We start from the raw sequence: 27,212 nt of genomic DNA, 5'->3' as shown, positions 1-27,212 counted from the left end.
CAGCTCAACACAAAAAAGGACATAAACACTCTTTAAATGGCAATGAAGAACATTTCCTGCAGTGTGTTTTGTAGAAATACCGAATTTTTCCGCTTTAGGAGCACTTGCATTCAGAGGAGAGCAGCTACACTCCCACGTTCAGATCCCAGTTCCACGCATTAATAACACAAAGTGTGGATGGTAACGATCATTGTTGTGATTGTCAAAGATGTTTGCTCAAGCAATCCGTGATATTTTCATGCTTTTGATATTCTGTACGTAACTCGTACAAGTTAAATGTCTTCATTTTGCTGCAGGGCAATTTTTGAACCTTCGCTATTCATTAATAAATTGTAATATTCATTCTGGAACTCAGGACTCGACCAGAATATGTGAATAAAAACACAAATTGGTGTGTGATCGATACCAATATGTGTAGTATCGCCCGGCCCTGATATCAAGCGACAAAAGCAGGACTGGTATTTTGTTCAATGAGAAGCATGGTACCTGTATCCACTCCTTGTTGGAGTCCTGTGCAGGCGTCCACGCGTTCTCATAGTAGTTGAGTCTGGATCGTTCCGGGGACCAGCTGGGGTTGTACTGGGACGAGGCCACGATCTGGTCAGATGTTATCTCGCCAGATTCCATTCCCAGGGGGTCGCCGCAGTCAAAGTCTTGGAGAAAAGAACGGTAACAAATTGATCAAAAATAGTTCAGAGCGACGGATATTTCCTGGCGTTCTGCTCCAGATTCAGAGCTCGTCTCTGGGGGGAAGGAGAATGTCACATGACAAGCACTCAGCGCCGCTGCCCGGAAAAGTCCTCCGCATCAGGGACGCTTCGGTAAGTCGGTCTTCAGTCTCCCCCGGTTTTAATGGATGCATGATGGAAGTGTTGTGCATTAAGAAGTAAAAATGTCTTCATCAAATATTCAAGCTGGGCTAAGTTTATGTCGGTTTTAAGCCTCAAAGTCACTTCCACGCCCCTCAGACTAGACTGGTTTCTTTCCTATGATAGGACAACCGACATTACAAAATAACAGCATTTCAAGCAAAGGGTAATCTAATTAAGAACTATTTGAAATGTCACAAAGCCGTCACCCAACGTTTTCATTGTGGATTAAGTGGATTTCATTTTTTTTTCCATTCCTAAACATTATCGCAACCTGGCTGTTCAAGTTAAGGAGTTTTGCGATGTCAAACTGTGATTGCACCACAGGGCTAGTGATAGTGTTGTTGTTTTTGGGTGTCCTGGGCATGACGTTAAAGTGCATCCGTCAGTGGAGGCTCCTCTATGGGGTCTTGGGGCACTAGGAGGTTAACCCCTTTACTGCTATTACCCCTGTTTCCTCTGACTTGGTTTCTTGGGACAGATTCAATGCATTAGGTATCCGTATTCCTAGAGATGAATGGTAGAACATGGATGGATGGATTGATGGATGATCATATCTCAGTCGGCCATGGTGTTGTTTCCTCTGACTTGGTTTCTTGGGACAGATTCAATGCATTAGGTATCTGTTTTCCTAGAGATGAACGGTAGAACATGGATGGATGGATGGATGGATGGATGATCATATCTCAGTCGGCCATGGTGTTATTTCCTCTGACTTGGTTTCTTGGGACAGATTAAATGCATTAGGTATCTGTTTTCCTAGAGATCAACGGTAGAACATGTATTGATGGATGGATGGATGATCATATCTCAGTCGGCCATAGTGTTATTTTCTCTGACTTGGTTTCTTTGGACAGATTAGGTATCTGTATTCCTAGAGATGAACGGTAGAACATGGATGGATGGATGGATGGATAAATGGATGATCATATCTCAGTCGGCCATGGTGTTGTTTCCTCTGACTTGGGTTTCTTGGGACAGATTCGGTGCATTAGGTATCCGTATTCCTAGAGATGAACGGTAGAAAATGGATGGATGGATGGATGGAAGGATGATCATACATCAGTCGGCCATGGTGTTATTTTCTCTGACTTGGTTTCTTGGGACAGATTCGGTGCATTAGGTATCTGTATTCCTAGAAATGAACGGTAGAACATGGATAGATGGACGGATGGACGATCATATCTCAGTTGGCCATGGTGTTATTTCCTCTGACTTGGTTTCTTGGGACAGATTAGGTATTTGTATTCTTAGAGATGAACGGTAGAACATGGATGGATGGATGGATGGATGATCATATCTCAGTCGGCCATGGTGTTGTTTCCTCTGACTTGGGTTTCTTGGGACAGATTCGGTGCATTAGGTATCCGTATTCCTAGAGATGAACGGTAGAACATGGATGGATGGATGGATGGATGATCATATCTCAGTCGACCATGGTGTTATTTCCTCTGACTTGGTTTCTTGGGACAGATTAGGTGCATTAGGTATCTGTATTCCTAAAGATGAACGGTAGACCATGGATGGATGGATGGATGATCATATCTCAGTCAGTCGGCCACGGTGTTGTTTCCTCTGACTTGGGATTATTGGGACAGATTCGGTGCATTAGGTATCTGTATTCCTAGAAATGAACGGTAGAACATGGATGGATGGATGGATGGACGATCATATCTCAGTCGGCCATGGTATTATTTTCTCCGACTTGGTTTCTACAGATTAGGTTCATTAGGTATCTGTATTCCTAGAGATGAATGGCAGAACATGGATGGATGGATTGACTCCTAGGTTGTAAATCACACTCAAAAAGCCCACCGTCCAAGGTAAGGAGGGGGGTTTATGTTGTTTGTGTTGACATGGGGCAGTCGTTTCCAGACATGCGGGGTCTGTCGTTACAGATTCCACAAGGGTCCCTGGACCCCTGGAGGTCAGACATCCTGACACCAGTGTGTAAAGCAAAGCAACACTCTGTCACATACTGCTGAAATGTCCAATTTGCCTTAACTCAACATCTCACAGCTGTGTCGCTTATCGTCCTCAGTCCCTAAAATCTCTATCAGTCTGACTTTCCAAGCAGAAAGTAAAAGTGGGAGAAAACACAAAGAGTTGCTTGTTTGCAACATCCTGATCATGTGAGCTGCCAAGCGTGGCAGACTGTACGGTATGGAGGGCTGATAGATGGCTGATAAAGAGGATCTGAGGGGCTGAGAGCCAAAGACAAGATCTTCTTTCTTCACCGTATCGCCTTCATCAGTGACTTTCAGTTATTTCCACTCAACCGCTGCCGTTACCAAGCACAGGCAAGAAATACAGTCGTGGTCAAAAGTTGACATGCGCTTGTAAAGAACATCATGTCATGGCTGTCTTGAGTTCCCAATCGTTTTTTTGACAAGCCCAGGCCCATAGCATAATACTACCACCACCATGCTTGACAGGAGGCATGGTGTTCCTGGGATTAAAGGCCTCACCTTTCCTCCTCCAAACATATTGCTGGGTAGTGTGGCCAAACAGCTCCATTTCTGTTTCATCTGACCACAGAACTTTCCTCCAGAGGGTCTTATCTTTGTCCATGGGATGTCAAGAGGAGTGGTCAACAATTCAACCACAAGCTTCTGCTTGAATTTTCGACCATTCCTCTTGACAAAATTGGTGCAGTTCAGCTAAATTTTTTTGTTTTCTGACATGGATTTGTTTCTTCAGCATTGTCCACACGTTTAAGTCAGGACTTTGGGAAGGCCATTCTAAAACCGTCATTCTTAGCCTGATTTAGCCATTCCTTTACCACTTTTGAGGTGTGTTTGGGGTCACTGTCCTGTCGGAACACCCAACTGCGGCCAAGACCCAACCTCCGGGCTGATGATTTTAGCTTGTCCTGAAGAATTTGGAGGTAATCTTCCTTTTTCCATTGTCCCATTTACTCTCTGTAAAGCAGCAGTTCCATTGGCAGCAAACCAGGCCTAGAGCATAATACTACCACCACCATGCTTGACGGTAGGAATGGTGTTCCTGGGATTAAAGGCCTCACCTTTTCTCCTCCAAACATATTGCTGGGTATTGTGGCCAAACAGCTCCATTTCTGTTTCATCTGACCACAGAACTTTCCTCCAGAAGGTCTGATCTTTGTCCATGGGATGTCAAGAGGAGTGGTCAACAATTCAACCACAAGCTTCTGCTTGAATTTTTGACCATTCCTCTTGACAAAATTGGTGCGGTTCAGCTAAATGTGTTGGTTTTCTGACATGGACTTGGTTCTTCAGCATTGTCCACACGTTTAAGTCAGGACTTTGGGAAGGCCATTCTAAAACCTTCATTCTTAGCCTGATTTAGCCATTCCTTTACCACTTTTGAGGTGTGTTTGGGGGTCATTGTCCTGTTGGAACACCCAACTGCACCCAAGACCCAACCTCCAGGCTGAAGAATTTGGAGGTAATCCTCCTTTTTCATCATCCCATTTACTCTCTGTAAAGCACCAGTTCCATTGGCAACAAAACAGGCCCAGAGCATAATACTACCACCACCATGCTTGACAGGAGGCATGGTGTTCCTGGGATTAAAGGCCTCACCTTTCCTCCTCCAAACATATTGCTGGGTATTGTGGCCAAACAGCTCCATTTCTGTTGCATCTGACACCACATGGACAAAGATAAGACCTTCTGGACGAAAGTTCTGTGGTCAGAAATAAGAGTTATAGAAATGATCAAGAGAGTCATGACATTAAGTGCTTGTAAACTTTTGACCAGGACTGTAGTGGACTGTCTGAGTCCATCACATCAACACAAAGCATTCTACCGAGTAATGCAAAAAAAGTCATTGGTCCTTCCTACAAATGTGTGGAGTCCGTGTGTGTGTGTCCCTTGGGGGCAAGACCAGATCCTTTTGGAGATGATTAGTAGATTTGTAGAATGTCAGACAACTCTTTTGCCAGTCAAAGGATGACTCTGTGTGTGTGTGTGTGTGTGTGTGTGTGTGTGTGTGTGTGTGTGTGTGTGTGTGTGTGTGTGTGTGTGTGTGTGTGTGTGTGTGTGTGTGTGTGTGTGTGTGTGTGTGTGTGTGTGTGTGTATTTGTTTAGGGTGGTCTTTAGCCTCTGGGCAGATTTATGACTCCGAGTTGCCCTCGTCTTTCTTAATGAAATGTTTAGTCGCAGCGTCTACGCACAATGGGGTCGGTAGGTCGAGCTCTGTGATGTTATTGCCGCATGTTACAACCTCCTAGGTGTGTGTGTGTGTGTGTGTGTGTGTGTGTGTGTGTGTGTGTGTGTGTGAGTGTGTGTGTGTGGAGAATCCTGTCTTCTGGGGCATGTCCGGGCCTGTGGTGTGTTAACGTAGGACGAGTAAAACACATTCCACTAATGAAGAAACAGGAGGTGTTTAATTCAAAACCCTTAAACACTGTAATCGAGTGAGATTGCAGAAAAGAGTGTAGTGGACGACATATGCTACTTTATTTCTGTGATAGCCTCCTTTTTTTTTTCTTTTTCTTTTTGTTTTTTTTTTCTTTTTTTTTTTTTTCTTTTTTTTAAATTTTATTTTCATTTTTTTTTTTTTTTTTTTTTTTTTTTGTCCTGTCCAGCTTCTCAGGCAAATCATATAGTTGATGTAGATGCCCATATCGGATGTTCAGATTTACTTTACAAAAGAGAAGTGTAGGATGTGTGATAGCCTTCTAATGCAGGCCTGGGCAATCATTTGGAGAGAAAGAAACATGTCTATATATATATATTTGTATATATATATATATATATATATATATATATATATATATATATATATATATATATATACATATATATATCCTCCAGAATGTCTTATCTTTGTCCGTGTGATGTCAGACGAAACCAATATGGAGCTGTTTGGCCACAATACCCAGCAATATGTTTGGAGGAGAGAAAGTGAGGCCTTTAATCCCAGGAACACCAAGCCTACCGTCAAGCATGGTGGTGGTAGTATTTTGCTCTGGGCCTGTTTTGCCGCCAATGGAACCGGCGCTTTACAGAGAGCAAATGAACTGCACCAATTTTGTCAAGAGGAGTGGTCAAAAATCCATACTTGGTCAACAGCCATACAGGTCACACTGAGGGCGCCCGTACAAACAACTTTAACACTGTTACAAATATGTGAACCCACACCAAACAGGAATGACAAACACATTTTGTAACACAACATACACACAACAAAACAAATACCCAGAACCCCTCGCAGCACTAACTCTTCCGGGACGCTACAATATACACCCCGATATCGGATATCGGCAAAAAAAGCCATTATCGGACATCTCTAAAGTGTATGTAAACTTTTGACCACGACTGTATATATATATGTACATATACACTGATATGTATATATATATATACACACAAATGTAAGCTGTGAGAATCTGCTGTACAGTATGTGTGCTTGGGTCCTATTTTTAGGAACACTAATACAAAACCTCCCAATGATGTCTGATTGAATGCTAAAAACTTGATGACAGACCGCCTTAAAAAAGGGAATGGAATGTTACTTTTTATTTTTACTGAATGACACACCCAGAATGTACATGAAAATAAAGACAATATTAACTATGAAGGATAAAACACTGAATATTGACAACATATGAACGTCACACCCCCTCTCCATCCGCATATTTTACAATCAAGCGACAAAATGCAACAAACACAGCTAAATATGAACGTGAAGGGTAAAATAAAACAAACACCTACAATCTGATATATGTGATATATCACTAAGCTTTAGAACTTTCTTGTAAAAATCTCCTTCCACGTCTGTCCCTGACACCCACATTTCAGGCTCCGGAAACACTCTGTGGAAACGCTCCCCACCCACACTGCTTGGTGCCTGGTCTGAGCTGTTGTGTTTTACATTATGTTAGAATAATTATGTGTAAAGTTATCACACAACTTCAGTATTCTTAAAGTCCATTGCTATAGTTGTTAGCTACTGCGCTCAAGTTAGATTTGTGTATAAAGATTGCCAGCCGTCTCTATCAGTATTTGTGTCCAGACTCGGCCTGCTGACTGCCAAGGCCGAACACCGCCGTGACGCAGACAGAGCAGAGACAAGGCGATATCACCAGCGTCAACACATTTGCATTTTTGTATAATCATACATTGTGTCTAACTGGGGTTGTCTTTTAGAACGTAGTTTGGATCTGTAACTAGAATACAGCCCAAAAACATGTGTCTCCTCGTGAGCTAAATTGAACTCTGTCTCTGCATGATTCCTTGCTTCTCGTCTGTTTAATAGATGTCATCAGTGTTTGAACCTGACACATGACCATAGTAACTAATTAGATGACCATAGTAACTAATTAGATGACCATAGTAACTAGTACAGGGGTCACCAACGCGGTGCCCGCGGGCACCAGGTAGCCCGTAAGGATCAGATGAGTCGCCCGCTGGCCTGTTCTAAAAATAGCTCAAGTAGCAGCACTTACCAGTGAGCTGCCTCTATTTTTTAAATTGTATTTATTTACTAGCAAACTGGTCTCGCTTTGCTCTACATTTTCAATTCTAAGAGAGACAAAACTCAAATAGAATTTGAAAATCCAAGAAAATATTTAAAGACTTGGTCTTCACTTGTTTAAATAAATTAATTTATTTTTTAATTTGCTTCTTATAACTTTCAGAAAGACAACTTTAGAGAAAAAATACAACCTTAAAAATGATTTTAGGATTTTTAAACACATATACCTTTTTACCTTTTAAATTCCTTCCTCTTCTTTCCTGACAATTTAAATTAATGTTCAAGTATTTTTTTTTTTTTATTGTAAAGAATAATAAATCAATTTTAATTTAATTCTTCATTTTAGCTTCTGTTTTTTCGACGGAGAATATTTGTGAAATATTTCTTCAAACTTATTATGATTAAAATTCAAAAAAATGATTCTGGCAAATCTAGAAAATCTGTACAACCAAATTTAAATCTTAGTTCAAAGTCTTTTGAATTTCTTTTAAAATTTTTGTTCTGTAAAATCTAGAAGAAATAATGATTAGTCTTTGTTAGAAATATAGCTTGGTCCAATTTGTTATATATTCTAACAAAGTGTAGATTGGATTTTAACCTATTTAAAACATGTCATCAAAATTCTAAAATGAATCTTAATCAGGAAAAATTACTAATGATGTTCCATAAATTATTTTTTAAATTTTTTCAAAAATATTCGAATTAGCTAGTTTTTCTCTTCTTTTTTTCGGTTGAATTTTGAATTTTAAAAAGTCGAAATTGAAGATAAACTATGTTTCAAAATTTAATTGTCATTTTTTTTCGTGTTTTCTCCTCTTTTAAACCGTTCATTTAAGTGTCAATATCATTAATTATTAATAATAGCATAGAGTTAAAGGTAAATTGAGCAAATTGGCTATTTCTGGCAATTTATTTAAGTGTGTATCAAACTGGTAGCCCTTCGCATTAATCACTACCCAAGAAGTAGCTCTTGCTTTCAAAAAGGTTGGTGACCCCTGAACTAGTATATCAGGCAAAAGCGCAGATTCCGACCATTGGAATACTTAATTTAAAAATAATGTAAATACATCACTGCACATCATAATGGCAGCTACACTTTCCATTTTAAAGATTTAAAAAAATATATTTTGGAAAGTCCGGCGGACCTGATTGAAAATCTTAATTTCCCCAGGTCTGACCTAATGGTTTGGTTTTTTGCCTTCTAATTTTCTACAACCGCATTCTTAACCCTGTAAGACCCAAATATGGAAAAACCTAAAAAAAAAACAGTTGTCTGAACAACTAAGGGTTCATTTGCAGGGTTGATTGCTTACTTAGCCCCATAACGCTTTACACCATTAATAATAATCACACATTAGTTATATTTTTATGAAATCATTTATTACAAATGTAAAAAATATGAAACAAGATAAAATCCTTAAAAAACGCTTTTTCTTCCTCTTTTATAATTGCAACAATTATATAACAAGCTCTAAATGACATTTGATGCATCTGTTCTGCATATGTACATGCTCTAGACCAGGGGTCACCAACCTTTTTGAAAGCAAGAGCTACTTCTTGGGTAGTGATTAATGCGAAGGGCTACCAGTTTGATACACACTTAAATAAATTGCCAGAAATAGCCAATTTGCTCAATTTACCTTTAACTCTATGTTATTATTAATAATGAATGATATTTACACTTAATTGAACAGTTTAAAAGAGGAAAAAACAAGAAAAAAATGACAATTAAATTTTGAAACATAGTTTATCTTCAATTTCGACTCTTTAAAATTCAAAATTCAACCGAAAAAAAGAAGAGAAAAACTAGCTAATTCGAATATTTTTGAAAAAATTAAAAAAATAATTTATGGAACATCATTACTAATTTTTCCTGATTAAGATTAATTTTAGGATTTTGATGACATTTTTTAAATAGGTTAAAATCCAATCTGCACTTTGTTAGAATATATAACAAATTGGACCAAGCTATATTTCTAACAAAGACAAATCATTATTTCTTCTAGATTTTACAGAACAATATTTTTTAAAGAAATTCAAAAGACTTAGAAATAAGATTTAAATTTGATTCTACAGATTTTCTAGATTTGCCAGAATATTGTTTTTGAATTTTAATCATAATAAGTTTGAAGAAATATTTCACAAATATTCTTCTTTGAAAAAACAGAAGCTAAAATGAAGAATTAAATTAAAATGTATTCATTATTCTTTACAATAAAAAAAATAATAATTGAACATTGATTTAAATTGTCAGGAAAGAAGAGGAAGGAATTTAAAAGGTAAAAAGGTATATGTGTTTAAAAATCCTAAAATCATTTTTAAGGTTGTATTTTTTTTATAAAATTGTCTTTCTGAAAGTTATAAGAAGCAAAGTAAAAAAATTAATGAATTTATTTAAACAAGTGAAGAAGACCAAGTCTTTAAAAAATGTTCTTGGATTTTCAAATTCTATTTGAGTTTTGTCTCTCTTAGAATTAAAAATGTCGGGCAAAGCGAGACCAGCTTGCTAGTAAATAAATACCATTTAAAAAATAGAGGCAGCTCACTGATAAGTGCTGCTATTTGAGCTATTTTTAGAACAGGCCAGCGGGCTACTCATCTGGTCCTTACGGGCTACCTGGTGCCCGCGGGCACCGCGTTGGTGACCCCTGCTCTAGACATTGTAATAAAAAACCCCAAAAAATATAAAAAGACATTTTAATTACTTGATTCTGATGAATTCAGTCCAATGAAACAAATAGATGTTGTTCGAAGGAAACCTTTAGAGGTTGTGTGAGTTCATGGCCAGAAGGCGTGACTTATAAACAAATGTACCATCCAATAGCCTTGTGAGACTGAACAATAGGACCCAATGACTATGTAAATGTGGTAAAAATGTATATATATATATATATATATATATATATATATATATAACAGATTTTTTTTTAGGATGGTTAAAGGTAACGTCGTAATTTTACAATAAGGGGTGTTACAGGGTTAAAATTCAGACGCCTGCGAGTCATACCCATTTTTTTATGCCACTTCTTTCTCATCTGCTCAGTTGTCTCGCAGACTCACCTTCCGGAACGGTCCTTTCCATGACGGTGTAGTTGGCAGAAAAGCCCTCCTTGGCGATGGCACTGTCCGTGCTGATGGTCAGTGCCAGGATGCCCGTGTAGGAGATGATTCTCCCCGGTGTGTTCTGTCCACAGTACCTGCCGATGTACGGGCCGACTACAAAGGGAGAGGGGAGAGAGAAATAATCAGCTTTGAAGCATCGCACCTGCAGATAGACCAGAAGTAGTCACAGTGTAGAAAATCAATAGATGCATCGGTTTTACAGAGCATTTTATAGTTGACTCCTTTTACAGCTTTGTTCCATTTGATTGGTTTAGGTTTTAGGAAACTATCAGAGACAACATCATAGTGTGAGAGTCCAGTCCATAGTGGATCTAACATAATAGTGTGAGAGTCCAGTCCATAGTGGATCTAACATAATAGTGTGAGAGTCCAGTCCATAGTGGATCTAACATAATAGTGTGAGAGTCCAGTCCATAGTGTATCTAACATAATAGTGTGAGAGTCCAGTCCATAGTGGATCTAACATAATAGTGTGAGAGTCCAGTCCATAGTGGATCTAACATAATAGTGTGAGAGTCCAGTCCATAGTGGATCTAACATAATGGTGTGAGAGTCTAGTCCATAGTGGATCTAACATAATAGTGTGAGAGTCCAGTCCATAGTGGATCTAACATAATAGTGTGAGAGTCCAGTCTATAGTGGATCTAACATAATAGTGTGAGAGTCCAGTCCATAGTGGATCTAACATAATAGTGTGAGAGTCCAGTCCATAGTGGATCTAACATAATAGTGTGAGAGTCTAGTCCATAGTGGATCTAACATAATAGTGTGAGAGTCCAGTCCATAGTGGATCTAACATAATGGTGTGAGAGTCTAGTCCATAGTGGATCTAACATAATAGTGTGAGAGTCCAGTCCATAGTGGATCTAACATAATAGTGTGAGAGTCCAGTCTATAGTGGATCTAACATAATAGTGTGAGAGTCCAGTCCATAGTGGATCTAACATAATAGTGTGAGAGTCCAGTCCATAGTGGATCTAACATAATAGTGTGAGAGTCCAGTCCATAGTGGATCTAGCATAATATTGTGAGAGTCCAGTCCGTAGTGGATCTAACATAATTGTGAGAGTCCAGTCCATGGTAGATCTAACATAATAGTGTGCGAGTCCAGTCCATAGTGGATCTAACATATTAGTAAGAGTCTAGTCCATAGTGGATCTAACATAATAGTGTGAGAGTCCAGTCCATAGTGGATCTAACATAATAGTGTGAGAGTCCAGTCTATAGTGGATCTAACATAATAGTGTGAGAGTCCAGTCCATAGTGGATCTAACATAAAAGTGTGAGAGTCCAGTCCATAGTGGATCTAGCATAATATTGTGAGAGTCCAGTCCGTAGTGGATCTAACATAATAGTGTGAGAGTCCAGTCCATAGTGGATCTAACATATTAGGGAGAGTCCAGTCCATAGTGGATCTAATATATTAGTGAGAGTCCAGTCCATAGTGGATCTAATATATTAGTGAGAGTCTAGTCCAGGGGTGTCTAAACTTTTTCCACTGAGGGCCGTACATGGAAAAATTACATATCCTACCAAGTCAGACCTACACTGTTTCAATGTCCATTTCTCAGATGATATCATTGTTGATGACTGAAGTGCTGATATCAACCAAACCCAACCCCCCTGCCCCAACCCTCTCCACATCCCACCCCCCAGATGGTAAATAATGTAAATAATTCAATGTTTATACTCTGATGATTAACTTGTATGATGACTGTATTATGCTGATAGTACTTATTTTCACCATGAATTGATCAACGTGGACTTAAACAAGTTGAAAAAAACATATTTACCATTTAGTGGTCAATTGTATGGAATATGTACTGTACTGTGCAATCTACTAATAAAAGTTTCAATCAATCAAAAGCATTTCCAGAATGTGTAGCGGGCCGGTAAGCAATTAGCTGCGGGCTGCAAATGGCCCCCGGGCCGCACTTTGGACACCCCTGGTCTATAGTGATCTCCTGTTGGCCCCCATAGTGGGGCCAGCAAGAGATCATCTTGAGTGGAGACAGACCGGCAGTGCAGAGACGTCCCCACTGATGCACAGATGAGTGGTCCACCCCGGGTCTCGACTTTGGACAGTTAGCGCCTCATCTGTGCTAATTATAGCTAAACTAGCTATAATCTGGTGCAGAACATATCTCTGTCTTTGAGCTTAAAGGCCTACTGAAAGCCACTACTACCGACCACGCAGTCTGATAGTTTATATATCAATGATGAAATCTTAACATTGCAACACATGCCAATACGGCCGGGTTCACTTATAAAGTGACATTTAAAACTTCCCGGGAAATATCCGGCTGAAACGTCGCGGTATGATGACGTATGCGCGTGACGTAGTCAGTTAAACGGAAGTTATGGTACCCCGTAGAATCCTATACAAAAAGCTCTGTTTTCATTTCATAATTCCACAGTATTCTGGACATCTTTTGCAATTTGTTTAATGAACAATGAAGGCTGCAAAGAAGACAGTTGTAGGTGGGATCGGTGTATTAGCAGCGGACTACAGCAACACAACCAGGAGGACTTCACCTTGACTTCCTACGTCTCCGGGCCGCCAAACGCATCGGGTGAAGTCCTTCGTCCTTCTGCCGATCGCTGGAACGCAGGTGAGCACGGGTGTTGATGAGTAGATGAGGGCTGGCTGGCGTAGGTGGAGAGCTAATGTTTTTAGCATAGCTCTGTGAGGTCACGTTGCTAAGTTGCTAAGTTAGCTTCAATGGCGTCAGCCTGAAAAGCATTAACCGTGTATTTACATGTCCACGGTTTAATAGTATTGTTGATTTTCTATTTATCCTTCCAGTCAGGGGTTTATTTTTTTGTTTCTATATGCAGTGAAAGCACGATGCTATCACGTTAGCTCGTAGCTAAAGCCTTAGCGTCATTAGCAACAGCATTGTTAAGCTTTACCAGGCTGAGAATTTTTAACCGTGTAGTTACATGTACATGGTTTAATAGTATTGTTGATCTTCTGTCTATCCTTCCAGTCAGGGGTTTATTTATTTAGTTTCTATCTTCATTTGAGAACGATGCTATCACGCTAGCTCAGTAGCTAAGTGTGTCACCGATGTATTGTCGTGGAGATAAAAGGCACTGAATGTCCATTTCGCGTTCTCGACTCTCATTTTCAAGAGGATATAGTATCCCAGGTGGTTTAAAATACAAATCCGTGATCCACAATAGAAAAAGGAGAGAGTGTGGAATCCAATGAGCCAGCTTGTACCTAAGTTACGGTCAGAGCGAAAAAACATACGTCCTGCACTGCACTCTAGTCCTTCACTGTAACGTTCCTCATCCACAAATCTTTCATCCTCGCTCAAATTAATGGGGTAATCATCACTTTCTCGGTCCGAATCTCTCTCGCTCCATTGTAAACAACGGGGAATTGTGAGGAATACTAGCTCCTGTGACGTCACGCTACTTCCGCTACAGGCAAGGCTTTTTTTTTATCAGCGAGCAAAAGTTGCGAACTTTATCGTCGATTTTCTCCACTAAATCCTTTCAGCAAAAATATGGCAATATCGCGAAATGATCAAGTATGAAACATAGAATGGATCTGCTATTCCCGTTTAAATTTTAAAAAAAATCATTTCAGTAGGCCTTTAATGTCTCTGTGCATTGTGCCTTCAAATAAAGACTAAGCTAAACTTGGAAGTGGCTTCGTACTGTGGCGGGACCTTAGCCACTAGCAAGGGGGCGTCCATTCGCTTGCCGCAGTCGCACAGTAATACAATAACGTCCCTCAAAATATGTCAACTTTATTCTTCCAGCACCATAATTGGTCGTTTCCCACCCGCCAGCGCAGCTGCTACTCCACCCCTGTGACTAGTGCCCTGCAACACTGCTCCAACCAGACATTCCACGGCGCTGTCATCAACATTGCTGAGGCTAGGTGACTGAGACCATTGTCTGTCGGCCGGCTGTAAATACCTCGGACCTTTCCTTTCCCATACCCCCGACCTGGTTTTCCCAATGTCACAACTCCCGGCATCGGAGCCGGAGCAGACACAAAAGAGGAACTGTCCAAAGACAAAGCAATAAAGTCTCATGCGGGGCCCGTTCCGCTAAGTAGAGTCGGAAGAATACAGCGGAGGGCGGTAAGCACAAGGACTTTGCCCTGTGCTCGGTGTGCGCCGTGATCCGTGCACGCGCCCGTGTTGGTACGCGCCGACTTATCTGTGATTACTAATGCTGTGATCAGTGGCGAGTGACAGTTGGCCGCCCAGCAGGCAGCTGTCATCTCAACAACACCCGGGGATCAAAGGCAAAGGAGGTTGCGGCGTGACGCCCTTGATTCATCGTCATAACCCCGATGCTGACTGCATGGAAATATGCGTGCTTTTTTTTTTTAAACACGCCGAGGTATGGACCGAAGACAAGGAAGGGCCGTCTCCAAGATTATCTGCATGACTCCCCCAGCACAATGAAATTTTGATGAGCCTCCGGATGAACTCTGTACTCCGAGAGGAGAAAGAACCAGAGGTTTTTAGTTTTTGTTTTTTTCCACAGCTACGGACTAGCAGGCCTCTGCGCTAATGCAGTATTAATCCGGCAGGCATGTTTGGACGCCCCACAAAAGCATTCCTTATTGTTAGACAATCTACTACATGCAATAAAAAACACTTCAGTGGTGCGAAAGCTCAGTCCAACCCAGACCTGGGAAAAATGCGGCCCACTGGGTAGGTAGGTCTTTATTGTCGCTGCACAAGTACAACGAAACTCTGTCCATCCATCCATCCATCTTCTTCCGCTTATCCGAGGTCAGCAGAGAAGCCCAGACTTCCCTCTCCCCAGCCACTTCGTCCAGCTCCTCCCGGGGGATCCCGAGGCGTTCCCAGGCCAGCCGGGAGACATAGTCTTCCCAACGTGTCCTGGGTCTTCCCCGTGGCCTCCTACCGGTCGGACGTGCCCGAAACACCTCCCTAGGGAGGCGTTCGGGTGGCATCCTGACCAGATGCCCGAACCACCTCATCTGGCTCCTCTCCATGTGGAGGAACAGTGGCTTTACTTTGAACTCCCCCCCGGATGACAGAGCTTCTCACCCTATCTCTAAGGGAGAGACCCGCCACCCGGCGGAGGAAACTCATTTGGGCCGCTTGTACCCGTGATCTTGTCCTTTCGGTCATAACCCAAAGCTCATGACCATAGGTGAGGATGGGAACGTAGATCGAGCGGTAAATTGAGAGCTTTGCCTTCCGGCTCAGCTCCTTCTTCACCACAACGGATCGATACAGCGTCCGCATTACTGAAGACGCCGCACCGATCCGCCTGTCGATCTCACAATACAACTCTTCCCTCACTCGTGAACAAGACTCTGAGGTACTTGAACTCCTCCACTTGGGGCAGGGTCTCCTCCCAGACCCGTAGATGGCACTCCACCCTTTTCCGGGCGAGAACCACGGATCGGTACAGGGTCCGCATTACTGAAGACGCCGCACCGATCCGCCTGTCGATCTCACAATACAACTCTTACCTCACTCGTGAACAAGACTCCGAGGTACTTGAACTCCTCCACTTGGGGCAAGATCTCCTCCCCAACCCGGAGATGGCACTCCACCCTTTTCCAGGCGAGAACCACGGATCGGTACAGGGTCCGCATTACTGAAGACGCTGCACCGATCCGCCAGTCGATCTCACCATCCACTCTTCCCTCACTCGTGAACAAGATTCCGAGGTACTTGAACTCCTCCACTTGGGGCAAGATCTCCTCCCCAACCCGGAGATGGCACTCCACCTTTTTCCAGGCGAGAACCTGGGATCGGTACAGGGTCCGCATTACTGAAGACGAGGCACCGATCCGCCAGTCAATCTCACCATCCACTCTTCCCTCACTCGTGAACAAGACTCCGAAGTACTTGAACTCCTCCACTCGGGGCAAGATCTCCTCCCCAACCCGGAGATGCCACTCCACCCTTTTCCGGGCGAGAACCATGGACTCAAACATGTGTTTTCAGCACAAACCCGTTCAAGATTAGACAAACAAACAGGGGCTACAGGACAGGAACGCTTTTTGTACGGTTACACTTAAAACTCCCAGGTTCAGACACTCTGCACCATCTTTAAAGTAGGATGACTTCCGACAACCAGAGGTCCAGGGCACAGAGAGCAGGCCCATTAAAATTTCTAATGTCTAATATTATTAAATTTCATTAAATGGTATTCTCAATAGATCTTTTTGTTTTTAATAAATGAAGTTTTTTTTCCACGTTTCATGGTTACGAACGCACTTCCATAAATCAATTGAAATATTTCATTTGTGTTAATATTTACGAGACTCGTTCAGAAACCATCTGGAGCAGAATGTTACAGTATTTGCCTCACAGGCGGCGACGCTGAGGATTGGTCATTTGTCGCACTTCATTACATCACCGCCATCATTTAAAGACCGAGACGGCAACCCCCCCGAGTAAAAACCGCATTTACCTCCGGGAAAGCCTTCCCAGATCTCCAGCCGGTCGTAACGGCAGAAGACTCCGGCGGGCGGCGTGGGGTCCGGCTCCAGCTCGAAGCTCTCGAACTCCAGGACGATTTCGGACATGCGCGGTGCGAAGATCATGAAGGTACAGTCCAGGTTGTTGGGGTACTTCTCTGGGAAGCCCGGGGACTTGATGACGCCGCCGTTGGCCGTGAAGTTCCTGGAGCATTCGGGACCTGCGGGCCAGAAGGTGCCAGATGGTCAACTTGGACAAAGAACCATTTCAAATGTTGTTTTCAGTTCCTGTCGTATTATTCTCTCAAAACTATCATTCATCGACTTGCTTATTTATCTTTAATAGTCGGTTGCTTAAAAAAGGAAAGAAGATTTTGTGACGATAACAAATATTGATGTAACCATTGGAGTATCGACTAGATACACTCTTGTACTTGGTATCATTACAGTGGATGTCAGGTGTAGATCCACCCATGGCATTTGTTAACATTGTGACGCCAGTGAGCTATTGTATCCTCCTACGGTGTGCAAATTGTGCATTTTATTGTTTTGTAGTATATTTTTAACTAAATACGATTGAACAAAATGTCTTATTACACGGAGCAAAGGAACCATATTTGATCAATTAACTTCAGTAAACCCTGTCAACTATAAGGGACAAACAGATCACATCCTTACTACATTGTAGTGTTGTCCCAATAACAATATTTTGGTACCGGTACCAAAATATTTTGGTAATTTTCTAAATAAAGGGAACCACAAAAAATGTCATGATTGGCTATATTTTTAACAGAAAATCTTAGGGTTTTACAATGGAGTTCAGGGCGCGCATCGTGCATTCAACCAATTGCAAGCGCTGCATGGAACTTATCATTATTGTCTTTATTTGAACAACAAAATCTTAGTGTACATGAAACATATGTTTATTATTGTAATTTAGTCCTTAAATAAAATAGTGAACATACTAGACAACTTGTCTTTTAGTAGTAAGTAAACAAACAAAGACTCCTAATTAGTCTGCTGACGTATGCAGTAACATATTGTGTCATTTATCTAACTGTTATTTTGTCTACATTAAGAGGGACAAACTGCAAAAATGCACAATTAATTGATATTCCTTATTTATTGTTATGTTTTCCAGCATTCGCACAATAAGAAGAAATTCCCGCCTTCTTCTCACACATTTTTGGTCCTACTAGAACCGTTATACAGTAAAAATTCCCACATTTTTTGAAGAAATTTCCCTTGTGGATCAATAAAGTTTGTCTAAGTTTCCAGGAATTCCACAATTCCCAGGAAATCTTGTCACGGTTATTTAATAATTGAATGCTTCAGTCCTCCTCACTTGCTGTTAGGGTCGTCCCGATACCAATATTTTGGTACCGGTACCAAAATGTATTTCGATACTTTTCTAAATAAAGGGGACCACAAACAATTTAATTATTGGCTTTATTTTTAACAAAAAATCTTAGGGTTTTACAATGGAGTTCAGGGTGCGCATCGTGCATTCAACCAATTGCAAGCGCTGCATGGAACTTTTCATTATTGGCTATATTTGAACAATAAAATGTTAGTGTACATGAAACATATGTTTATTATTGTAATTTAGTCCTTAAATAAAATAGTGAACATACTAGACAACGTGTCTTTTAGTAGTAAGTAAACAAACAAAGACTCCTAATTAGTCTATGCAGTAACATATTGTGTCATTTATACACCTATTATTTTGTACACATTATGAGGGACAAACTGTAAAAAATGGATTATTAATCTACTTGTTCATTTACTGTTAATATCTGCTTACTTTCTGTTTTAACATGTTCTATCTACACTTCTGTTAACATGTAATAATCACTTATTCTTCTCTTCTTCGATACTTTGCATTAGTTTTGGATGATACCACACATTTAGGTATCGATCCGATACCACGTCTTCAAAACCCTGGCTGTCGTCTGTTAAGAAGTATTGTATTATCCTGCCTTAAAGCACCCTAAAATTAAATCCGGAGAAAGTGACATAGGGAAACTTTTTTGAGCAAAATGACAGAAAGCGTTGAAAGGCGAGAGACAAGAAGACAGTGGTGTGTCGTTGAAAGGCGAGAGACAAGAAGACAGTGGTGTGTCATGCAGGGCCAATCATGTGCAGCTATTAGCTGCAGAATAACATCATTTCCCCGCTCGTCTGACAGCCTGCATGAGGACTGCAGATGGAACTCGGCGAGAGAGAGAAGAAAAAAAACAACAACATAATTGCGAGGAGTTTTTGCTCAATAAAAAGCAGCAGGCTTAAGTGAATGTGGCAAACTGCCCCGCCCGCCCCCCACTCAGGCATCACGCCGGGCTGCAAATTCAGGCCCGCTTTAGCCGGTCTGCACAAAACGAAGGGAGAGAAGCGTCGTCGGTTTTGCTTTTAATCCGAGTTGAAAGCCCCGATGAGGAGCGTTTGAGCGCCCGGAGAGAGTTGACATTTGGAGGAGAAGCACAAAGTGTGGCTTTTGACAACAGCATGTGTGCCATTAACTTTATAGTGTCTACTCATGTTTAAACCTGGGAGGGGGGGGGGGGTAGTCAAAATGACTGTAAAAGTCTTATAAATGTGTTATAATGAAGGCAACACATGATGTAAGTGTCTGTATTAGCCTACTATCAAAATGACTTTAAAAGTCTTATATAAGTGTTATAATGAAGGCAACACATGATGTAAGTGTCTATATTAGCCTACTATCAAAATGACTTTAAAAGTCTTATATAAGTGTTATAATGAAGGCAACACATGATGTAAGTGTCTATATTAGCCTACTATCAAAATGACTTTAAAAGTCTTATATAAGTGTTATAATGAAGGCAACACATGATGTAAGTGTCTATATTAGCCTACTATCAAAATGACTTTAAAAGTCTTATATAAGTGTTATAATGAAGGCAACATATGATGTAAGTGTCTATATTAGCCTACTATCAAAATGACTTCAAAAGTCTTATATAAGTGTTATAATGAAGACAACACATGAGGGAAGTGTCTATATTAGCTATATTAGCCTACTATAAAAATGACTTTAAAAGTCTTATATAAGTGTTATAATGAAGACAGCACATGATGTAAGTGTCTATATTAGCCTACTATCAAAATGACTTCAAAAGTCTTATATAAGTGTTATAATGAAGACAACACATGATGTAAGTGTCTGTATTAGCCTACTATCAAAATGACTTTAAAAGTCTTATATAAGTGTTACAATGAAGGCAACACATGATGCAAGTGTTTATATTAGCCTACTTTTAAAATGACTTTAAAAGTCTTATATAAGTGTTATAATGAAGACAACACATGATGTAAGTGTCTATATTAGCTTTATTAGCCTACTATCAAAATGACTTTAAAAGTCTTATATAAGTGTTATAATGAAGGCAACACATGATGTAAGTGTCTATATTAGCCTACTATCAAAATGACTTTAAAAGTCTTATATAAGTGTTATAATGAAGACAACACATGATTTGTGTCTATATTAGCTTTATTAGCCTACTATCAAAATGACTTTAAAAGTCTTACATAAGTGTTATAATGAAGACAACACATGATGTAAGTGTCTATATTAGCTATATTAGCCTACTATCAAAATGACTTCAAAAGTCTTATATAAGTGTTATAATGAAGACAACACATGATGTAAGTGTCTATATTAGCCATAATAGCCTACTATCAAAATGACTTCAAAAGTCTTATATAAGTGTTATAATGAAGACAACACATGATGTAAGTGTCTATATTAGCCTACTATCAAAATGACTTTAAAAGTCTTATATAAGTGTTATAATGAAGACAACACATGATGTAAGTGTCTATATTAGCCTACTATCAAAATGACTTTAAAAGTGTTGTATAAGTGTTATAATGAAGACAACACATGATGTAAGTGTCTATATTAGCTATATTAGCCTACTATCAAAATGACTTTAAAAGTCTTATATAAATGTTATAATGAAGACAACACATGATGTAAGTGTCTATATTAGCCATAATAGCCTACTATCAAAATGACTTCAAAAGTCTTATATAAGTGTTACAATGAAGGCAACACATTATGTAAGTGTCTATATTAGCCTACTATCAAAATGACTATTAAAGTCTTATATAAGTGTTATAATGAAGACAACACATGATGTAAGTGTCTATATTAGTTATATTAGCCTACTAAATAGCACAAGGGAGACCCCCGGACTGTTGAACAACTTAAGCTGTACATCAAGCAAGAATGGGAAAGAATTCCACCTGAGAAGCTTCAAAAATGTGTCTCCTCACTTCCCAAACCTTTACTGAGTGTTGTTAAAAGGAAAGGCCATGTAACACAGTGGTGAACATGCCCTTTCCCAACTACTTTGGCACGTGTTGCAGCCATGACATTCTAAGTTCATCATTATTTGCAAGTTTATGAGTTTGAACATCAAATATGTTGTCTTTGCAACTGAATATGGCTTGAAAAGGATTTGCAAATCATTGTATTCCGTTTATATTTACATCGAACACCATTTCCCAACTCATATGGAAACGGGGTTTGTAAATTTGGCTTCTTTAAAGGCCTACTGAAATGAATTTTTTTTATTTAAACGGGGATAGCAGATCTATTCTATGTGTCATACTTGATCATTTCGCGATATTGCCATATTTTTGCTGAAAGGATTTAGTATAGAACAACGACGATAAAGATTGCAACTTTTGGTATCTGATAAAAAAAAGGCTTGCCCCTACCGGAAGTAGCGTGACGTAGTCAATTGAACATATACGCAAAGTTCCCTATTGTTTACAATGATGGCCGCATGAAGTGAGAGAGATTCGGACCGAGAAAGCGACAATTTCCCCATTAATTTGAGCGAGGATGAAAGATTTGTGGATGAGTAAAGTGCAAGTGAAGGACTAGTGGGGAGTTGAAGCTATTCAGATAGGGAAGATGCTGTGAGAGCCGGGGGTGACCTGATATTCAGCTGGGAATGACTACAACAGTAAATAAACACAAGACATATATATACTCTATTAGCCACAACACAACCAGGCTTATATTTAACATGCCACAAATTAATCCTGCATAAAAACACCTGCGTGTTTGTTATGCTAGCTCCTAGCTCCTCTGCTAGCTCCTAGCTCCATAGAACACGCCAATACAATTCAAACACCTGATCAACACACACAATCACTCAGCCCAAAAGACCGTTCACCTAACCCAATGTTCATAAAGCTTATATATTTTTTTAAAGTTACGTACATGACGCGCACGTACGGTACGGTACGTGTTATGCTAGCTCCTAGCTCCTATGCTAGCTCCTAGCTCCATAGAACACGCCAATACAATTCAAACACCTGATCAACACACACAATCACTCAGCCCAAAAGACCGTTCACCTAACCCAAGGTTCATAAAGCTTATATATTTTAAAAAAGTTACGTACATACGCAAAAAAAAGTTGCGCACATACGGTCAAGCGATCAAATGTTTAGAAGCCAAAGCTGCATACTCACAGTAGCACGTCTGCGTCTTTGTCATCCAAATCAAAGTAATCCTGGTAAGAGTCTGTGTTGTCCCAGTTCTCTACAGGCGTCTGTGTATCGAAGTCAAAAGTCCTCCTGGTTAGAGTCTCTGTTATCCGAGTTCTTCCATCTTGACTGCATCTTTCGGGAATGTAAACAAAGAAGCGCCGGCTGTGTACTGTTGTTGCTGACTACGTTCGAAAAATACGTCCATTTCGCACCGACAACTTTCTTCTTTGCTTGCTCAGCTTCTTTCTCCATAATGCAATGAACATGATTGAAACAGATTCACAAACACAGATGTCCAGAATACTGTGGAATTATGAAATGAAAACAGAGCTTTTTCGTATTGGCTTCAATGTGGAAGGCATACCCGTGTTCGCCGGGCTACGTCACGCGCATACGTCATCCTCAGAGGCGTTTCGAACCGGAAGTTTAGCGGCAAATTTAAAATGTCACTTTATAAGTTAACCCGGCCGTATTGGCATGTGTTATAATGTTAAGATTTCATCATTGATATATAAACTATCAGACTGCGTGGTCGGTAGTAGTGGCTTTCAGTAGGCCTTTAAGGTTTACACAGCTTTGCAAACACAATCTTTTCCTCCAATAAACACTTGTTGTGTCGATGTGTGAAACAGCCGAGTCGTTCTTTTGAGTCCACATGTGCCGATCCGTGTTGACGAACAGCATCACAGGAAGTGTAGTCAGCCAACTACACGCTCCCTGCTGACTCACTGTCTCCTTCATTTATCGCCTACCGTGTCCGTCAGGGATCCCCGGTGGAATTTACCCGCGGGGTCAGAATGAAAAAGACAAACTGAAAGGGATTTTGTCCGGTCTGACTCAGGCAAAGAGATGTGTCACCACCATTGTGAGACCAAGCAGTCGTCCAAATACCACTTTGAAACCAACTAGACCAGGGGTCGGCAACCCAAAATGTTGAAAGAGCCATATTGGACCAAAAATACAAAAACAAATCTGTCTGGAGCCGCAAAAAATTAAAAGCCATATTACATGTGTCATGAGATATACATTGAATTAAGAGGACTTCAAGGAAACTAAATGAGCTCAAATATAGCTACAAATGAGGCATAATGATGCAATGTGTACATATCGCTAGCCTAAATAGCATGTTAGCATCGATTAGCTTGCAGTCATGCAGTGACCAAATATGTCTGTTTAGCACTCCACACAAGTCAATAACATCAACAAAACTCACCTTTGTGCACTCGTGCACGACGTTAAAAGTGTGGTGGACAAAATGAGACAGAAAAAGGAGTGGCATAAAACACGTCCTAGAGAGTCGGAGAAAGTTATACATGTAAACAAACTATACGGTGAGTTCAAGGACCGCCAAAATGAGTAGGACAAAACGGCGCTCGCCAAATACTCGAATCGGTGAAGCATGTTCAATATAAACAGTGTGATTTATAACAATTAGGGAGGTTTGTGTCATGTTTGTCCTCCTACACAAACCATACTAAAACAAAAAAATAGATTTTTTTCCCCTCATCTTTTTCCATTCTTCATACATTTTTGAAAAATCTCCAGAGAGCCACTAGGGCGGCGCTAAAGAGCAGCATGCGGCTCTAGAGCCGCGGGTTGCCGACCCCCGAACTAGACTTATCTAGATACGTCGGACTACAGAGGTTCTACTCAAATGTTATACAACTTGACAATGACTTAAAATGAGCAATGTGTAATCAAGTCATCATTAAATGATATGTCAGAAGGTATTAATAATAAATCATCTTTTCCAATATGGATATGCTCATTTCAAAATTAGATTTACAGCCCCGAAATCCTCTCCCACCCCAAGGCACTCCACCTTTCTCGCCCGGAAAAAGGTGGAGAGCCATCCCCGGGTTGGGGAGGAGATCTTGCCCCAAGTGGAGGAGTTCAAGTACCTCGGAGTCTTGTTCACGAGTGAGGGAAGAGTGGATGGTCACATCTAGTCTTAGACTTAGATTGGTCACATCTAGTCTTAGACTTAGATTGGTCACATCTAGTCTTAGACTTAGATTGGTCACATCTAGTCTTAGACTTACATTGGTCACATCATTTTTCTGTCTTGCCACTGGTGAGGGCGGTCGCATCTCTCTCCGCTCCCTCCTTCCCTGCTTGCTCTCTTTGTTTTTGTCTTGTTTGAACTATTTTGAAGCCTCTTTTCTTGAGCTGTCCTCAAATCTAAACATCAAAATGAATTTGATCAACTGGACTCTCGACGCAATTGACACAGTCTTTTCGACAAGGAAAAGAGGCTCGGGGGAGCCTGGCTGCCCTGATGGAACCATTGCTGCGGGGTACGTGAGAGATTCCTGGAATACTTGGAGAATCATGTGCCTTTCAGTCCTTTCCATCGAGGACGTGGAAGACATCTACCTATTTGGAGCTGTGATCGCAAGGCATTTGCTGATTGGGCTGGGCATTGCTCTGGTGTATCGTCAAATTCGGAAGACGATGGCAGCCACTCAAGGGGCCAACAGGCTGTTCAACGCAATGGAAGGATTGGGTCGTGCTGTGGGATCACAGACTGGAGCGATTGCTGATTTGAATCGCAAGGTAGATTCGATCTTGATGATGTTACAGAAAGAATAAATTGGAATTGTCAGAGCCAGCATACAGAGCAGGAATGTCATTGTTTTGACTGCTCGAAGAAAAAAACAACATCTTAATCTACGATTTGACTCCCTCGAATGGCCTTGAGGAACAGGCTGTTTAAAAACACTCCCCTGAGGACTCCTCAAAGATGGACGCTTTTGACCTTTCCCTTTTCTTCAAAAGCACCTGGGTCGGACTCTTGAACTCTTGAACTCTTGGGGCCGGCCTCGGCCCATAAAGACAATCCAACATCTCACCCAAGTTAATTGGGCATACATGCACGCACATACCCTTCCCCAATCAACGCCTTCACCACTGCTTAATTCCTCCGGGGTTGTGGGGGCTGAGCAGCGCTCAACAGCAGCTGCTGGCCTCCAAGGTCCTGTTGGATGACTTTGTTGCGAGTTTGTTGTGATTAAATGTACCTTGTTTATGTGTGCCATGCTATGTGAGGTTTTTTTCCTCGGACTCAGTCTGGACCATTCCTGAGGGTCCAGCCTCAGACTGATATTTTTTTTTACTTCCACCCTCCCCCCAATGTCACCTTTTTCCCACCTTTTTGAGGAGCGCCTAAGTGAGGCTGATCCGTTGGCGGTCCCGTCTTGTCTCCCTGTAACGTATGTCTGCTCTTAGCGGGATTGTGCCGAAAATGTAATTTCAGTTCTTATGTGTCTTGTACATGTAAGAATGGACAATAAAGCTGATTGATTGATTGATTGATTGATCTAGTCTTAGACTTACATTGGTCACATCTAGTCTTAGACTTAGATTGGTCACATCTAGTCTTAGACTTAGATTGGTCACATCTAGTCTTAGACTTAGATTGGTCACATCTAGTCTTAGACTTACATTGGTCACATCTAGTCTTAGACTTAGATTGGTCACATCTAGTCTTAGACTTACATTGGTCACATCTAGTCTTAGACTTACATTGGTCACATCTAGTCTTAGACTTAGATTGGTCACATCTAGTCTTAGGCTTAGATTGGTCACATCTAGTTTTGGCTTTGATTGGTCACATTTAGTCTTAGACTTAGATTGGTCACATCTAGTCTTGGACTTAGATTGGTCACATCTAGTCTTAGACTTAGATTGGTCACATCTAGTCTTTGACTTAGATTGGTCACATCTAGTCTTAGACTTACATTGGTCACATCTAGTCTTAGACTTAGATTGGTCACATCTAGTCTTAGACTTAGATTGGTCACATCTAGTCTTAGGCTTAGATTGGTCAGATCTAGTCTTTGACTTACATTGGTCACATCTAGTCTTAAACTTAGATTGGTCACATCTAGTCTTAGACTTAGATTGGTCACATCTAGTCTTAGGCTTAGATTGGTCAGATCTAGTCTTTGACTTACATTGGTCACATCTAGTCTTAGACTTAGATTGGTCACATCTAGTCTTAGACTTAGATTGGTCACATCTAGTCTTAGGCTTAGATTGGTCACATCTAGTCTTTGACTTAGATTGGTCAGATCTAGTCTTAGGCTTAGATTGGTCACATCTAGTCTTAGACTTAAATTGGTCACATCTAGTCTTAGGCTTTGATTGGTCAGATCTAGTCTTTGACTTACATTGGTCACATCTAGTCTTAGACTTAGATTGGTCACATCTAGTCTTAGGCTTAGATTGGTCACATCTAGTCTTTGACTTAGATTGGTCACATCTAGTTTTAGACTCAGATAGGTCAGATCTAGTCGTAGACTTATATTGGTCACCTCTAGTCTTACACTTAAATTTCTCACATCTAGTCTTAGACTTAGATTGGTCGCCTCCAGTCTTAGACTTATATTGGTCACCTCTAGTCTTAGACTTAAATTAGTCACATCTAGTCTTAGACTTAGATTGTTCACATCTAGTCTTAGCCTTAGATTGGTCAGATCTAGTCTTAAACTTAGATTGGTCACCTCTAGTCTTAGACTTAAATGGGTCACCTCTAGTCTTAGACTGGTCACATCTAGTCTTAGACTTAGATTGGTCATATCTAGTCTTAGACTTAGATTGGTCAGATCGAGTATTAGACTTAGATTGGTCACATGTAGTCTTAGACTTAAATGGGTCACCTCTAGTCTTAGACTGGTCACATCTAGTCTTGGACTTAGATTGGTCACATCTAGTCTTAGAATTAGATTGGTCGCCTCTAGTCTTAGACTTAGATTGGTCACATCTAGTCTTAGACTTAGGTTGGTCAGATT

The 27,212-nt window shown here is 40.7% G+C and overlaps 1 protein-coding gene across 1 annotated transcript in view; it reads right to left on the bottom strand.

Annotated features, from left to right (window-relative positions):
• LOC133635736 (neuropilin-1a-like) overlaps nt 1–27,212 on the bottom strand; it is a 179,648-nt gene that overhangs the window by 87,928 nt on the left and 64,508 nt on the right. The window contains exons 5-7 of the mRNA XM_062028986.1: nt 16,881–17,108; nt 10,392–10,547; nt 487–653 (exon numbers count right to left, since the gene is read on the bottom strand). Coding sequence (XP_061884970.1) covers nt 487–653; nt 10,392–10,547; nt 16,881–17,108 — 551 coding nt within the window. The remainder of the gene's footprint in view (nt 1–486; nt 654–10,391; nt 10,548–16,880; nt 17,109–27,212) is intronic.

This window comes from Entelurus aequoreus, linkage group LG20, assembly GCF_033978785.1.
Source record: "Entelurus aequoreus isolate RoL-2023_Sb linkage group LG20, RoL_Eaeq_v1.1, whole genome shotgun sequence".
Lineage (NCBI taxonomy): Eukaryota > Metazoa > Chordata > Actinopteri > Syngnathiformes > Syngnathidae > Entelurus > Entelurus aequoreus.
The sequence above is the reverse complement of the archived record's forward strand: the minus strand, read 5'-3'. Positions and strand labels throughout refer to the sequence as shown.